The sequence below is a fragment of the Sitophilus oryzae genome, unplaced genomic scaffold, assembly GCF_002938485.1.
Source record: "Sitophilus oryzae breed Bouriz unplaced genomic scaffold, Soryzae_2.0 scaffold_813_pilon_pilon, whole genome shotgun sequence".
Classification (NCBI taxonomy): domain Eukaryota; kingdom Metazoa; phylum Arthropoda; class Insecta; order Coleoptera; family Curculionidae; genus Sitophilus; species Sitophilus oryzae.
The window spans coordinates 5,214,953-5,231,777 of NW_022147432.1; the positions used below are offsets into that span (position 1 = coordinate 5,214,953).

A 16,825-nucleotide genomic window follows, 5' to 3' on the forward strand; every position below is an offset into this window, starting at 1 on the left:
TGTTACGACTTTGAGACAACCAATTTGCTAGATGATAAAGCGGAATAACAATAACATTTCATATTTCATATTTCCTTCTTTAATAGGTAGAATGGGTCTGTGTAGATAATTTTTCCGCACACGCAGTGTGAGACTCAGGAAATTTCATTAGATCAATCTTTAGGCAATTTTCGTTAATTCTTTATTTTTTGCCTGAATTTATGAAGTGTAATAATGAATGGTTTATTTGTCCGAAAAATATTTGCTACGCTTTATTTTTTCGTTTCAGTACACTAAACAAACATAGTACATGAATAATAAAATAGTTGGGTGTTACATATATACAGAGTGAGCCTTAAATAAGTCCAGATATTTTCAGTGCTGGAGATCTCGATAAAAGAAACATATTTTCTGTTTCCTGTTTTTCAAAGTCCAAAAATAGCGGAGTCATTTAATTTACTATGAAAATTCTTAAAAAATGTATTTTTTGCTTAAATTTTGAGAACCACTGGAACTTTTCTTCGCCATATTATCAAGAAATTATGTTTTGAACTTTCAAAATTCAAAAATTTCTAAAATTTGTTTAAAAAAATTGAAAATTTTCAATTTTTTTTTCGCGAAAAAGAAAACTCAAAGACGTGTTTCTGGGGTGAGATATACTACGCTTAAAAACAGTGGCGGATACAGAGGGGCTCCCCCATAAAATCTATAACTCGGGTTAAATATTAAGCTTTTGGGTTAAAAATGGCGCTCTAAAAAGCATATTCTATATTATTTTTTATTTGGAGCCCCTAAAATAAATTCCTGTATCCTCCCCTGCCTAAAAGTATTTGTACTTACTTAAGACTCACCCTCAGTATATAGGGTGAGTCTTAAAATAATATATTCCTTAGATTATAGAGGTCTATTAGTTTTTTTTGCGAAAAAAATGTTAAAAATTTGAAATTTTTTTAAAAAAATTTAGGAAATTGTTTTAGTTTTTGGTTAAAAAAATTATTCATAATATGGCAACATGGGTAGTCGAATAAATTTACAAAAAGAAAATCCAGTGGTTTTCAAAATTTAAGCAAAAAATTATTTTTTTGGAAATTTTCAACGTAAAATAACTCGGTTATTTTGGACTTATTTGAAAAAGGTAAAGTGAAAATATGTTTCTTTTATCGAGATCTACCAGCCCTGAAAATATTTGCACTTATTTAAGACTCACCCTGTATAATCTAAGGGGTATATTATTTTTTTGAAAATTCATTTATTTGTTTGTATTTTTGTCTTAATTTATAATAAATATATTTTTATATAAAGCTTTTCTTAATAATACACCGTATGTTCGAAAAAAAAACGGTATCTAGTGGGTTTGGAAATTATGACCAATGTTATTCTCCAATTTTACATACAACTTTTTACAAATGAAATAACAGCGATCTTCATTTCATAGACATCGCTAACTTCGTTTTTTTCGATCATATTGTATTAATTACTCATAATTGATCTTAAATAGTAAAAAAAGGACAACAATATACTTTATTTTTACAGCAAATATTTACTGGTTAAAATAAATATTATCATTTAATTTTAACATAATATATTAACTGATTGAACTTAAAACTATCTAAGGTTTTCTAGTATATAGTATATAGTATATTTTCTTTACAAGAACAAAAATAACTAAATATAAATAAGTAAATAAATATTGACTTACAGGAATTTTTTAATATCAATAAAAATAAACAAATCACATTGCCAAACACAATTTTGATCGCAATGGCGAATTTTTTCGCGTCTTAATTTTAATTTACGAAATTTTTGTTAACTCTCGTTTATCTAACACGAATGCAAGAAGACCAATGTTGCGAAATTATATCCTAAAAGACCCTTATTTGATGGAGCGAACGCTTGCGCTGAACATATTTTTCGCATTTCTGTAAGTTGGCTTCGTTTACCGCTCACTCATTTATTTTAAAATAATATCATGTTCCTAGTATTTCTCCTGAAAAAATCTACCTTTTACTGCAATATATGTCTCCAAACTTGTTATTTTTAGTAGAGCCTTTTCGTTGGATTTCAAAAAAATTCAGTTTTATTATTTTGTATTAGTTAGCAATTATAAGAAATTACAAAAAATATAACAATTTTAAGTCATAGATAAGTACTAATATTTTCTCATCTTGTCTTATTTCAATATAAAAATTTTACAATTCTGCAATAGAAGTTAAATATAAAAAATACATATATTCACTTTTGAAAGAACCCAGGTATCTTAAATTATTCAGAAGTTATTAGGCAACCCGTTATTCAACCAGTTATATAATTTTCTTAGAATGAAAGAATGAATAAAGTTTTGATAGTTTTGATAAATTTGATAGAGTATTAATATATATTATCTAATTTTAGCCTGATCTCAGACTAAGTCCTTAGCTTGATTAAGCAACTAGTTATTTTAATTTCATAGTATTTTTCACAACCTTTAATATTATAGGATATTATCATATTTATATTTTCTTTTAATGTTTAACTCTATGATATTTTCCTATTTACTTTTCTATAATTATGTTTGTTATTGTATTTTTTCTCGCTGAAAGAGAATATTTCTTGTGTATTTATCATCATAATAATTATATTTATTGGAAAAAGGAGAAGAAATTTATTATTAAAATTATCACAGATAACATGCGTTATTGGTTATATGTGTTAATATATAGGCAACTTATAATACAACAGACAAATTTTTTAAAAGAAAATCTGATCTGACGTTTTACATAACCTCAATGCTGGGCTTATGCTTATAATAATATTCAATTATATATTTTATTTATTTTCTTTTTAAGCTTAAATGTATATTATTTAAAATATTATTTGAAAATACCTAAAGGAGATTATTATTACTAATATGTTATGGAAACTAGTCATTCAACCTTGTACTAAAAATTCTGTTTTTAAGTAAGTTGTGTAATGATATATGCATATTAATTATTTGCATGTAATTTTTGTTATATCATTTTAGAAACAAATTGTCAGCGAGTAGATTTAAAATTAGCTTAAATAAGTTTCGAAGCTTTCAACAAAATGCTGTTAAAAGTTGTAAACCGGTATTTCAAAATAAAACAAATTCTTTACTACCAAAAGTAACAATATTTTTGACCGCAGGAGGTTTGATCAAGGTTTGCTATGACAAAAAATTAGCTTTTTGTGAAGCGAAGAGATCGAGATTGGCTGGTTACAGGGTAACAAGTGATAAAAATGCCCAGTTTGACTGGGCAAGGTTTTGGCAATATATTAAACCTCATATTTGGTACTTAATTGCAGCTATAGCAGTATGTAGAACTTACTTTTTAATATTCCTTATATATATTTTGTAATTTTTAGGGCGCCTTGATTGTAGCAGTATTAAATATTCAAATTCCCCTTGTGATGGGTGGTGTGATAAATGTTTTAGCTAGATATGCTAGGGAAACCAATTCAAAACCCTTTATAAGTGAGATGAGTATACCTACATTTAAATTGATTGGAATGTATATAGGACAGGTGATTTCTCAATTTTAAACTTGATATTTTATGTATTTTTGTCAAATTTCAGAGTGTTTTCACATTCTTTTATATTTTTATGTTATCAAATCTGGGTGAAAAAGTTGCTTATCACATGAAGGCAGACTTATTTAAGTCAGTTTTACAGCAGGACATTGCTTTTTTTGATGCTCAGAGAACTGGTGAGATTATAAATAGGTAAACTATCTTTGCATTACTCAAGCTAATGATAAAAATAATAATGAACTTAGGCTTACATCAGACGTACAAGATTTTAAAAGCAGCTTTAAGCAAACTATTTCTGGTGGACTCAGAGCTATAACTCAAATAGTTGGTTGTTCAGTGTCTCTTGTAATGATTTCACCAAATATGACTTTGGTTACTCTGCTTTGCATTCCATCTGTGATTGGAATTGGGACATTATTTGGCTCTCTTTTAAGAGTGATATCAAGAAAAGCCCAGGCACAGGTAAAATAAACAACAATTTCTTCAAAATTCTAGTAATTTCTGTTTTATAAGGTTGAAAAAACTACTGCTGTAGCTGATGAGGCTGTTAGCAATATCAGAACAGTAAGATCGTTTGCAATGGAGGAGCAGGAAGCTGCTTTATATATAAAAGAAGCTGAGGAGGCAATGGTGTTAAATGAAGCACTGGGATTTGGTATAGGGTTGTTTCAAGCTGGAACAAATCTTTTTATAAATGGGTGAGCTATGAGTGGTTTAAAATATGTTTTTTTTTAAAACAAAGTTTTAATTTTTATTAGAACAGTATTAATGACATTGTATTTGGGAGGATACATGCTCTCTACTAATAGACTTTCAGCAGGTGATGTTATGTCATTTCTTATGGCTGCCCAGACAATTCAAAGGTCTTTGGCACAAATATCTTTATTATTTGGGGGTGTTATCAAAGGGTTAGCAGCAGGGGCAAGAGTTTTTGAGGTAATAACGCTAAAATTGCTGGCTCTACTTTTGATTACTTGAAATCAGTTATGTAAGAAACATTTGTTTATTTAGTATTTTGAAGCCTTTTCGAATATGTCATACATTTTTTCCTGCGGAAATGCATCCTTTTTGAGTTTTTCAACTTTAGAATAGCTGAAATCAGGGCAACTTTCGTATAGCTGAAATTAGTTATATGGGTGGCGCACCTCATTCGCCTCAGTTGATTATACATAAATGAAAAGATCTAGAAACAAAATATTTTATGGGTATATGTGGGAAGGTAATTTGCATAATTTACAAAAATTATTTTGAGATGTACAGGGTATGACAGAACTAAGATCCACACTAAAGTTATATTTTTCTTATGGAACTCCGGTATTTTATTTTATATTTGGAGCTTTGGGCACAAAATAAGGCATTTATTATAAGGGTTAGGTATGGTTACAAGCTTTGGTTATGAAATATTTAAAGATATTTGAATTATGCATGCTATATTAAAAAGGAATTGTCACACCCTGCACATTCCTTTTCAGGATTAATTCTTGTGCTGATTTTTAAGACAGAGAAATAAACTTCACTGAAAAATTTGATTTCTTCGTTTAATGTATACAGGGATATGAAAAATTGCTAGTCTATTTTAGATATATATTTTACATAAAAACTTCGTTATTTCAAATACAACACCCTGTATTTTTTAAAATAAATCGAAACAAATTCAAATGCTCTTTCAAACTATATTAGGGTTTCCTATACCTTCCTAATCTAGCTCAGATTTTTTGAATAAAGAGCATTTTTTCAATAAAATGGCAACCAAGAGGGCTGATGTCATGGTAAGTTTCTAGTGATTAGCTTTTAGTGATTAACTGCTTCGATTTATTTTAAAAACACAGGGTGTTGCATTTGAAATAACGAAGTTTTTATGTAAATAAGTATTTAAAATAGATCAGCAATTTTTGGTACGCCTGTATAAATTTAAGGAAGCAATAACATTTTTTAGTAAAGTTTTTTTCTCTGTCTTTAAATTCAGCACAAGAATTAATTCTGGAAAGTAATACAGGGTGTTGATAATCTATTCTATTGTGGCATGCATATTTAAATATCTTTAAATATCTCAAAAACCAAAGATTTTAAACATATTTAACCCTTATAATAAATACCTTTTTTTGGGCCCAAGGATCGAAAATTGAAGTAAAATACCGGGTGTTCCATAAGAAAACATATAACTTTGTATGGATCTTAGTTCTGAAACACTCTGTATATTTCAAAATAATTTTAAATTGTGCACATTGTCTCTCCACATCATATTTCCGTTTTTGTATAATCAACCGAGGCGAATGAGGTGCGTCACCCTGTATAAGAAATATTTGTTTATTTAGCATTTGGAAGCTTTTTTGAACATTATGTCACAAACATTTTTTTGCGGAAATGCATCATTTTCAGTTTTTCAACTTTAGAATTGTTGAAATCAGGGCTACTTTAGTTTAGCTGAAATCAGTCATGTAAGAAATATTTGTTTATTTAGTACTTGGAAGGCCTTTCCAAATAGAAAGTTACAAACATTTTTCTGCGGAAATGCATAATTTTCAGTTTTTCAACTCTAGAATAGCTGAAACCAGTTACATGAAAACACGTTTCTGTTTTTAATTATTGAAAATTTTCTAAACATAGACATGCAAACAAAATTCTTGCGGAAATGCATTTTCATTTACTGATAAAATATTGTAAAATATAGCAAGATTTGAAAAGTACTCGGCAATTGGAATTCGTAAACAGACGCGTTTTAGCTTATAGCGTGTTTTGATTGCTTTTGTTGGGGTTGGTTTGGTTTGTTGGTTCATTTTTGTTTATTTTCGCTTTTTTCTCGGTACAGTATTGATGTTTAAATTACAGTATCTACTAAGTTAAGTTCATACCTACACTAGAAAAGTGTTTAGAATGTAAAGGGGAACACGTTTTCATGTAACTGAATTCAGTTATTCTAAAGTCGGAAAAAAGAAAATGATGCATTTCTACAGAGACATTTTTATGATTTTGTGTTTGAGGAGGCTTCTATATACTGAATGTTTTGTACTTTTTTTAATAAGTGATTTCAAGTAAAAAAAAAGTTCACCCAAATTGCTGTATTTTTTGTTACATTTTTTATTCTAGTATATTAATATGAAACCTTCCATGAGCCTTACCGGGGGTAAAATCATTCCAGATAACTTACTTAAAGGTGATATCGAATTTAAAAATGTTACTTTTGCTTATCCTACACGCAGACGCCAAGTAAGTTTAAAAATTGCCAAATAATACTATTTTATTTTGTGATAATCTCTATGATGTAGGTTATTTTAAAGAACTTTAATCTCTCTATACCCTCGGGCAAAACAATAGCTATTGTAGGGTCTTCAGGAAACGGTAAATCAACTATAGTAGCTTTACTTGAGAGGTAAGATCAAACATACTGATTTTTAAGAAGACAAGATATTTTTAATAATCATATTTTATTATTGTAAGATTTTATGATGTAAATGGAGGTTCAATATGCATAGATGGACATGATATAAAAACTCTTGATCCAACATGGCTAAGACAAAACATTCTTGGTCTGATTAGTCAAGAACCCATCCTGTTTGGTACAACAATTTTGGAAAATATTCGATATGGTAGGCCTGAAGCAACAGATGAAGAGGTTATTATATTTTTTCTAGTGTATTTATATATTTATTTATTTTATTTTAATAAACTTTAGGTTAAATATGCAGCTCAGCAAGCTAATGCTCATGAGTTTATCTCAAATTTCCCCAAAGGTTATCAGACTTTGGTGGGTGAAAGAGGTGCTACATTATCAGGAGGTCAGAAACAAAGAGTAGCAATTGCTAGGGCTTTGCTGAAAAATCCAAGAATTTTACTTTTAGATGAAGCTACAAGGTAATAAATAGTTTAAAGGTAATTTTTTATTAATTATTTTATTTGATTTGTTAGCGCCCTTGATGGCGAATCAGAAAAAATTGTTCAGTCAGCCTTAGATGAAGCAAGGAAAGGTAGAACAGTGATTGTTATAGCTCACAGGCTATCAACAGTAAGAAATGCAGATATAATTTTAGTTTTGAATCATGGCAAAATAGTTGAGGTAATATAAAAAATAGTCAATACTGCATTTTTACACATATCATTTTTAGATGGGTTCTCACGAACAACTGCTAAAATTAAAAGGATACTATTGGGCTTTAACATATCAACAACATCAACAACCTGATGCTGCATAGATATTTATTATTAATCATTAAAAGAATGATTAGTATGTATTAATTTATTATTTGTTATCAGGTTTTATAATTTATTGGTGTATTAATTAAAATAAACTCTTGGTATTAAGATTTTTATTTTATTTTTACATTATATCAATTATACAGGGTGTTCCTTAATGACATGCTAATATTCAAGGGGGTGATTTCTGGACCCATTCTAAATCTTTATTTGAATGTGTCTCCTAAACGTCTCAACTTTTGAGATACAAGGTGGTAAAATTTTCTAAAAAACTTTTTCATATCTCCGATGTTATTATAGATACGTTTATAAACCTTAATACACATCTTTTATGCATCAAAATGCCAATTTTGAACTACAATTTTATTTATTTCAACCAGTGGCGTCCATACGGGTTTTGCATTGAATATTTTTGAAGGAACAAATAGTATTCGACTTCTCTGTGAATAAAAATTATTTTCAAAATTTTCATTCATTCCTAAACCAATTTCTTACTCTTGATTTATTTTCATCTAACGCATAATTTTTTCTTAAAAAAATAAGTCATTTTACTGGAGGGTCAAATTGCTAAAAATGTGATGCGGTTACTGTTGTGAGTATTGTGTGGAAATGATTTTTGCATCGGCTGGATGGAAATTAAGAGATACAACACAAAGTTTTTTTCTACACTAAAAAAATATGTTCTCGATCGGCTTCATGACGAAAAGGCGTATCTCGATTTTTGGCGATTTTGAGATATCAACGTCATCTATCTCAATATTGTACCTATTTCATTTTATATTCGTTTAAAAATTTGCCCCATCTCAAATACTACAATAATTCTTCGTTATGACGAAAAGGCGTATGTTGAGATAGGCCTCTTTGTTATATCAATTGTTATACCAATTGTTACTACAAGAAAGGTGGAATTTGAGCTTGGTCCTTTTGTTTTAAGTTATGAAAATGCATGAGAGAGAACATCACACCATTCTGCCTAATTATTTTCTGATGGTTGCTTGGGACAAAATAAAAGTTCTATCATGGCAGCAGCTCTCTTTTACAGTGTGATTTTGAGTCTGTTTTTTTGCCAAAAACCATTGTTTGAATGAGCTAGACTCTGCACATATCTGTTTTGGGTATCCAAAAAATTGACCGAGAATAAATGGCCGAAGGAAAATTGACCGAAAGCAAAACAACGAAACGAAAATTGCCCTAACCGAAATCATAATTTCCCTAACAAGATTTTAGCGAACCAAAAAGTTGCCTGAAAAATACAATAATTTTCATCTCATTATCATTGTCAGGACATTTTGTCATTGTCATATCGAGCTTTTCTTCAATTCCAGAGCTTCCAAATGCTAAATATTGTTACGTTTTACGTTTTTTTACGAGTCCACACCGGCTCGCAACAATATTGACGTGTCATTGTCATCCCTGCTGGCAATTTTTGGAAAATTTTATTTATTGTGCCTATCATCATCCAGCATAAACACGTAGAATGAAAGTCGAATTTGTTATCAGTTAAGCTTGATTTTCATGCGTCCGTTATCCGTTGATACGATGGTCCGATATTAATTTTATTGGTTGAATTTAAAGACTGGTTAGAAACGGTTAACCTATCGAAGCCTTTAAATTCAACCAATAAAATTAATATCGTATCATCGGATCGTCGGACAACGGATGCATGAAAATCAAGCTTTACTCCACAGTTATTTGTATCAAAAAGGTACGGATGATTCTGTTAATTGTAATTCGATGATTTTTCTACCGGGCAAATATCTTTTTGGTTAACGCTCTTTTCGATCAATTGTTCTCGGGCAATTCTCCATCGGTGAATTTTGTTTTCGGTCAATTTTACTAAATCCATTATATTGCTAATGCAATAAAAAAAAACAGGCGAAGTATTTATGCCCAACCAGCTGTTACGGGTAATTCATGAAAGTTATAGAACAGTAACCTTAAAATTTTAGCTAATTTTTTCAACATCGCATTGAAAACTCAGGGCCAAAACCTATAATATTACGAAAATATCAAGATCTACAACCCCTTTGCACTGGTGATAAACCTGTCATTAAACTCAATTAACTAAATAATTACGAAAAATATATTAGTTAAAAAAATGTATTTTTGTATAAAAAACAATATTATTAGAATAAACCAGATAAGAGTATTTTAATTTATTATTGTCTTTACTTCTGGAATGAACATAGTTTTTGTTTTCAGTAATTTCAGTTGATCTAATCCAACGCGAATAAAAGTATTAGATATCTTTATATTGTTAGAATCCAACGCGAATGAAAATATTTGTTTCTGTGATTTCCAGATTTCGTGATTTCCAGATGTTTTCTTGCATGTGTGTATTGTATTTTCCTGTATGTATTCCATAATGTGAATATTGTTTTTTTTTCTTTTTAAGAACACTTTACCATCATTTTTAAATTTATTTTACACGGGCGTATCTATACTATTCGTTTGGAAATAAATTTATTATTATTATATCAAAAAGGCTATTAATCTAATAATTTATCTCTATTAAACAACTAAAAATAAATTATTTGTTACAATTTATGCTCAATTTATCTTCAGAACGTTTCCTCAGGGTCTCCGTTTAAGTGTTAATACAAAAACACTATTAAAAAATTAAAGACTTTACATTTATTGGCCAAATAAAGTAAGCGACTTTCTTTAAATTGCTCTCCTGAAAAACAGCAAAAATTGAGATACGCCTTTTCGACATAAAGCCGACGATGTATGAAATTTAATAAAGATAACTACAATAATATCAGAGTTTATTATGAATAAAAACTACCACCCTGTATTTCAAAAGTTCAGATGTTCAGGACATACATTTATATGAAGTATTTTTCTTAAAATAAGTCTAATAATCACCCTTTTAAATATTAGCATATTACATATTGATTTGATTGATATTGAAGTCAATAGAATTTTAAATGCCCTGGTTAAAGTACTGTATATTTAGTTGCCTTAATATAATCCTCCATATTGATTTGCCGCCTATGAGAAAAATAGTGAACTTAAGTTTTACATTGATGACGCTAGGCGTAATATAATACGAGGTGTGGTCCATTATTTATTTGTCATTAGTTGATTCAGAAATAAATTTCAAAAATTAATTTAATTTTTCAAATTAAAGCTGACAATGTAAATTAAGAATTTGAGGGTAAAATTAAAAACACAGGTTGTAAAATATGATGATATATTTTTCAAATGGTTTAACACATAAAACTTATTAAGACCCAACGTATGTAGTATTCTCTTTCATTCATTTAATTTTAAAATTACGTATAGTTTGTAGAACTGAGTATATTACATTGTATTCGTGATTCTATGCAATTATGGTAAATTGTTCATGATTTACTTTAAATCTAAACATATTATTTTACAATAGAAAGTTTTGTTTGGTGAATGTAAGTTTTTATCTATCGTACACTTTATTTTATTTTTGAATATTTCGAAGAATAAGGGCTTTTACAATTAAATATGTTTGACTTTTTAAATCTATAACATATTTTGGTCTGAGTTTATATTTTGGATAACATTAAAAATATAGCATAAAAAATAAATTATAGATGATAGATTTAGAAATAACATACAGAGTGTTGTATTATTTACAATGTTCTTGCGTTGTTCTATGAGATGAAATTGACATTAACTCTATGTCATATACATATGAATTAATTTATTATTAAATAAACATTAATTAGTTTTTGTCATACGCTCCCAAAAACAGCTATTTTACGGACTCATTTCAGTCCGTAAAATGTTTCTTTTTCGGCCTAGGCCGTAAAGGTCGTCATGGCAACCTTTATGGACTAAAATGTCTAAATTCGTTATTTGGTTGTTTTATTTTGTCATTCGAAATTTGTCACAAAATCACATAAAATTATACATATATTTATAATTAAATTATTAAATACTAACAATATCAAAAAGCTAAGTTATTTGTTTAAAAGTAAGTACCTAGGTACCTATTTAAAAGAGGCTTTTAAATTAAAATATTCTTAAATTACAGTCACAAACATTCAAACCATCGTCAATTTGGTCAGAAATATTCCATGCTGAGAGCAGTGTTAAGTGTTAAAGAAGATATTATATTGACAAATTTCCAAAACTTATTGCTTTTTTGAAGAGGAATTCGGTTGGTTACGAGCCTAAAAAGTCTAAGGTTTTGTCCATAAAAGAGATCGGTGATTTTTTGGCCACGGCTAGTGATGAAACTTATTTACTTACTAAGGTAAGTTTGCGATAATGATTTTTAAAATATATAGATGGTTTCTTATTCCATTGTATTTGATTTTTAAATTATTAAATACTAACAATATCAAAAGCTAAGTTATTTGGAAAAATAAAAATGAAATGAACAATTTTGTGCATTTTGAAAACTTGCATCTGCAATCGAAACGACTCCTCCATTGGCAGGTAAATTTACTTTCTGATGAGGTGGAGTAAATGCGAACGATGATGTACTTGGTAATACATCCGTGGAAGTGGTCGCGATTTTCTTTTCCCCCATTAGCAGTTTGCAAACTTTCTTCTTTTTCTCAATAGATTCTTCTATGTAACCTTCGGCCACTGTGGACGACCTAAATAATTATTGTTGTTTAGAACAAGATCGGAAAATATTAAAATTTTTACCTCCAACCTCCTAGGCGTTTCAGCGATGTAAAATCCACATCTGCATCTGCAGCAAGAGTAGCAGAACTACGTCGGAAACAATGACCTGTATATTCGTTTGGGTTCGACAACTTTAAAAATGCTGCTACAATCGATGGCATCTTCCCAAATGAATGAATGCCGACTCGTTGCACGGTGCATTTTCCTTTACGATAAGAGATGAAGACATAATCATGTGGTACATTTTTTGGCCTAAGACAAGCATATTTTCTATACAACTCAACTGGATTGACAACGTTCCCTTCGTTCACCACCGGAAACACTCTTTTGATATTAGTTTTTGTATCCGCAAGGGTAACTAAAAGGCAGCTGTTGTCTTTTTCTATGATGTCTTGCACTCGTAGAGAGTACAATTCTTCTCTTCTACATGCTCCACAAAGGCCAATGACAAGAGCTACCTAAAAATCAAATACAATGGAATAAGAAACCATCTATATATTTAAAAATCATTATCGCAAACTTACCTTAGTAAGTAAATAAGTTTCATCACTAGCCGTGGCCAAAAAATCCACCGATCTCTTTTATGGACAAAACCCTTAGACTTTTAGGCTCGTAACCAACCGAATTCCTCTTCAAAAAAGCAATAAGTTTTGGAAATTTGTCAATATAAATATCTTCTTTAACACTTAACACTGCTCTCAGCATGGAATATTTCGACCAAATTGACGATGGTTTGAATGTTTGTGACTGTAATTTAAGAATATTTTAATTTAAAAGCCTCTTTTAAATAGGTACCTAGGTACTTACTTTTTCGTGGAAATAATTTAGCAATACATCTTCATTTTACAACGAATACGCCATTTTTGTCTTTCCATTCATTAAAAACATCATATTCTTTCTGGTAAATGGCACGAGACTTCACAGAGAAAGTAAATCCAACACGATTTCTTTTGGCCTTATTAGCAATATGTTCGGGATTTTGGAACATTTTAAAATTGTTGATGAATTTGTGTGATTTTGTGACAAATTTCGAATGACATGTCAAAATGCGATGAAATAAACAAACTCGTTACTAAGATGAATTTATAAACCAACTTTTTCAAACATTATAATTTCAAATATGGAAAATTTGCAAATATGCGTTCTAAAAACTGTAAAAAGCGTATGACAAAAAATAGTGTATGTAACCACGTACCTAAATTATGTTTTTTAGGACTCATCTACTATTTCGGACTCGGCTAACGCCTCGTCCGCAAACAGTAATGATTCGTCCTAAAAAACATCATTTTAGGTACTAGTTACATAAATAGCTATTATATTGCCACAGAAAATTCCTGAATTTCGATTCTGGTTATTTTCTTAATAATTTAAATTTATACTTCTCTTACAATCGGATGTTACGTTAGAATATACAGAGTGAAGCAAATATCATCGAATATATCATCAACATGATATATCTTTCTATAGAGTTCTATAGAGCTTTATTCAAAGTTACTAAAAAAATTGATCTCAATAAAAATGTTGAAATAAATAAATCTGGCGTTGATTTATGTATTTATTATTTTTTTTTTAATTTTTACTTAATTTTAGTCAAGACTTATTAAAAGATATATTTGATGTATTTGCTAATAAACATATAGGTTTTTCGTGAAAAATAGACACCTAGAAGATTTTATTTTCTTAGAACGAAAAATCGATTTTTTAAATTCCTCTATATAATATTCTTTTTTATTTGATTCTTACATATTTCCACTTTATAAGAATCAAAAAAAAAACTCTAATTTATTTATTTTATTAGTAAACGTTACAAGTCTTTAAATTGTACATTTTTATACAGGACAGTTTATTTTTAATTTTTTAAAATCAGATTTAGCGCTTCTCACCACAGATGCTCGTACATTTGTTCTATACACTTATCGCATCATGTTGACAGATGTCCATTTCAGTCAGTTTTATTCTTTTCTCGATATTTTTTTTACAAATAATGACATGTCTTCTGTGTTCGGCTGTCTTCTGTCTTCGTCTATCGAATGACAGGTGTCAAAAATGGAAAAAGCAACAGGAACAGCTGACTGATGAGGCAAATGGCGCCTGATTTTCTCATTAATATAGCATCCACGTTGTCACCTGGAATATATATTTTTGTGTAAATATCAAAGGGATCGAACATGTTAAAAGTTATTATTTAAAAACATGTAAAAAATATTATTTAAATAAAAAAGTATAAACTTTTCAGACGCGCAAATCTAGTCAACGTTTTTTTGGAAAATGAATTTGAGTCTGGAACTATACTAAACCTATAGTTTGTCCACTGGGAGCAATGACTAAAGAATACAAGGACAAATAACACTTGCGACGAAATTGTTACCATGCCACCAAACAGTGCCGTGTCACATATTTTTCTTAACTTAGCTGCTCTATAAGAGATATTTACAATTTGATAAATGTTTTGACTATGCCTATGGTGTATGCAGTGGTAACATACTAATTAATTACGAAAAAAACGTATTCAAATGTTAACAAAAGGTACAAAACTAGTATCGACGTATAGCACATATTAAATACATATATAATAATAATAATAATAATCATAATGGCCTTATTTAATAAATAAATGGGCGAAGTCTGGCTAAAAAAGCCACTCACACTTAACCCAAAAATTACAGTAATGCTTACAGTCTAACACTAATATTATAATCTAATGATCTATACGAAAAGATAATGATTAAATAATAAATCAAAAGAAAGAAAAAAAAATAAGTTACACAATAACAGTATTAAATTACCTAATCCTAAACCTTTTGAATATCTAATAAATATGATTTTAAATGTATTTTAAATTTTTTAGAGTGTATGAATATACAGGGTGGCGCACCTCATTCGCCTCGGTTGATTATACGAAAACCGAAAGATGTAGAAACAAAATATTTTATGGTTATATGCGGGGAGGGAATGTGCACAATTTAAAATTATTTTGAAATGTACGGGGTATTTCAGAACTAAGATCCATACCAAAGTTATATTTTTTCTTATGGAACACCCGGTATTTTATTTCATTTTTGGATTCTGGGGCCCAAAAAAAGGCAATCAGGATGGCTAATGTCGCTATGGCAATTTTCTGGTTAAAGCTAGTAACTCTTTTCAAAATCGACATTAGTTTGTGGACATTATTATTTAGATTTTAGATTTATAACAGTTTACTTAAATTTAGCTACAATAGTTTAATACTTATTAAACTTCATTATTCATTATTTTATCAAGAAAAATAAAGCAGTATTTGCTGGCGGAACGAATGGATATGTTACTAGTGATTTTATTTTGTGAGGAAAATTGTTTCTTCGCCTAAAGAGCCCATGCTCAAAGATATCCAAATAGGAATCTTTTTGATAAGCGTTCCTTGAAAAAATACTTTTCTATTTCGCAGAGCTATGGTAGTGTGGTTTATAAAAAGCCTATTCGGCAGAAACCTGTCATTGGAAGCAAAGAAAATGCATTTGCCGTAATTGGCTCTTTTATAGAAAATCCATATATCTACGAGTGATCATAAAATAAATGAGAGAACTAACTGTATCGTCGTTTTTCTTGAAAGAATAGTAAATACATATTTAATAAATATTATTTATTAAACTACTGTAGGTAAATTAAATAAAAGTAAACTGCTATACATTTAAATAAAGTCCATAAACTAGTTTCGATTTTGAAAATGGCTACTGTCACTAGAAACTTGACATAAGCCATCTTGGTTCCCATTTTATTGAAAAATGGCTCTTTATTCAAAATCTGAGCTAGATAGATATAGGAAACCCTTATATAGTTTGAAAGAGCATTTAAATCTGCTTCGATTTATTTAAAAAAATACAGGGTGTTAAAAAAATACAGTTGAAATAACGAAGTTTTTATGTAAAATTAATATTACATTAATATACATTAAATAAAGCAATCAAATTTTTTAGTAAAGTTTATTTCTCTGGCTTACAAGTCAGCACAAGAATTAATTCTGAAAAGCAATGTACAGAGTGTTTATAATCTATTCTATTGTAGCATGCATTTTCAAATATCTTTAAATATCTCAAAAACCAAAGATTTTAAACATATTTAACCCTTATAATAAATACCTTTTTTTAGGCCCAAGAATCCAAAAATGAAATAAAATACAGGGTGTGCCATAAGAAAAAATACAACTTTGGTATGGATCTTAGTTCTGAAACACCCCATACATTTCAAAATAATTTTAAATTGTGCACATTGCCTTCCCACATATACTCATATAATATTTCGTCTCTACATCTTTTCGTTTTCGTATAATCAACCGAGGCGAATGAGGTGCGCCACCCTGTATATGATTTTAAATCTTTGGTCAAGGCGTTAAACAGGTTGACAGCATTATAGGTGAAACAGTTTCGAAACATGGCTGTCCTATGTAGAGACATAGTAAGAAAAAAATTATCTCTTAAATCCAGAGATATAGCTTAAATCCAATTTATGTATGTTTTGCCTAATAATTAATTATTGT

At 29.2% G+C, this 16,825-nt stretch overlaps 2 protein-coding genes across 3 annotated transcripts in view; one reads left to right on the forward strand and one right to left on the reverse strand.

The window, feature by feature from the left end:
* Positions 1–2,706: 2,706 nt before the first annotated feature.
* Positions 2,707–7,794, forward strand: LOC115889318 (ATP-binding cassette sub-family B member 8, mitochondrial). Of its 2 annotated transcripts, none has more exons than XM_030909281.1 (13): positions 2,707–2,916; positions 2,981–3,290; positions 3,343–3,501; positions 3,554–3,699; positions 3,753–3,969; positions 4,021–4,205; positions 4,266–4,443; positions 6,595–6,714; positions 6,774–6,877; positions 6,946–7,120; positions 7,181–7,359; positions 7,414–7,561; positions 7,611–7,794. In XM_030909281.1, exons 1-13 carry the CDS (start codon positions 2,867–2,869, stop codon positions 7,695–7,697), a joined length of 2,058 nt encoding a protein of 685 aa, XP_030765141.1. In that variant the 5' UTR covers positions 2,707–2,866; the 3' UTR covers positions 7,698–7,794. The 2 variants fall into 2 exon arrangements, with proteins under 2 accessions (XP_030765141.1, XP_030765142.1); XM_030909282.1 differs by lacking the exon at positions 2,707–2,916 and having other exon boundaries at positions 2,981–3,065; positions 3,124–3,290; positions 7,611–7,793.
* A 5,837-nt stretch (positions 7,795–13,631) lies between these two features.
* The window catches only part of LOC115889338 (neurotrimin-like), a 302,596-nt gene continuing 299,402 nt past the window's right edge, over positions 13,632–16,825 (reverse strand). The window contains exon 7 of the mRNA XM_030909316.1: positions 13,632–14,439. Within this exon, the coding sequence (XP_030765176.1) occupies positions 14,336–14,439 (104 nt within the window). The 3' untranslated portion in view covers positions 13,632–14,335. The remainder of the gene's footprint in view (positions 14,440–16,825) is intronic.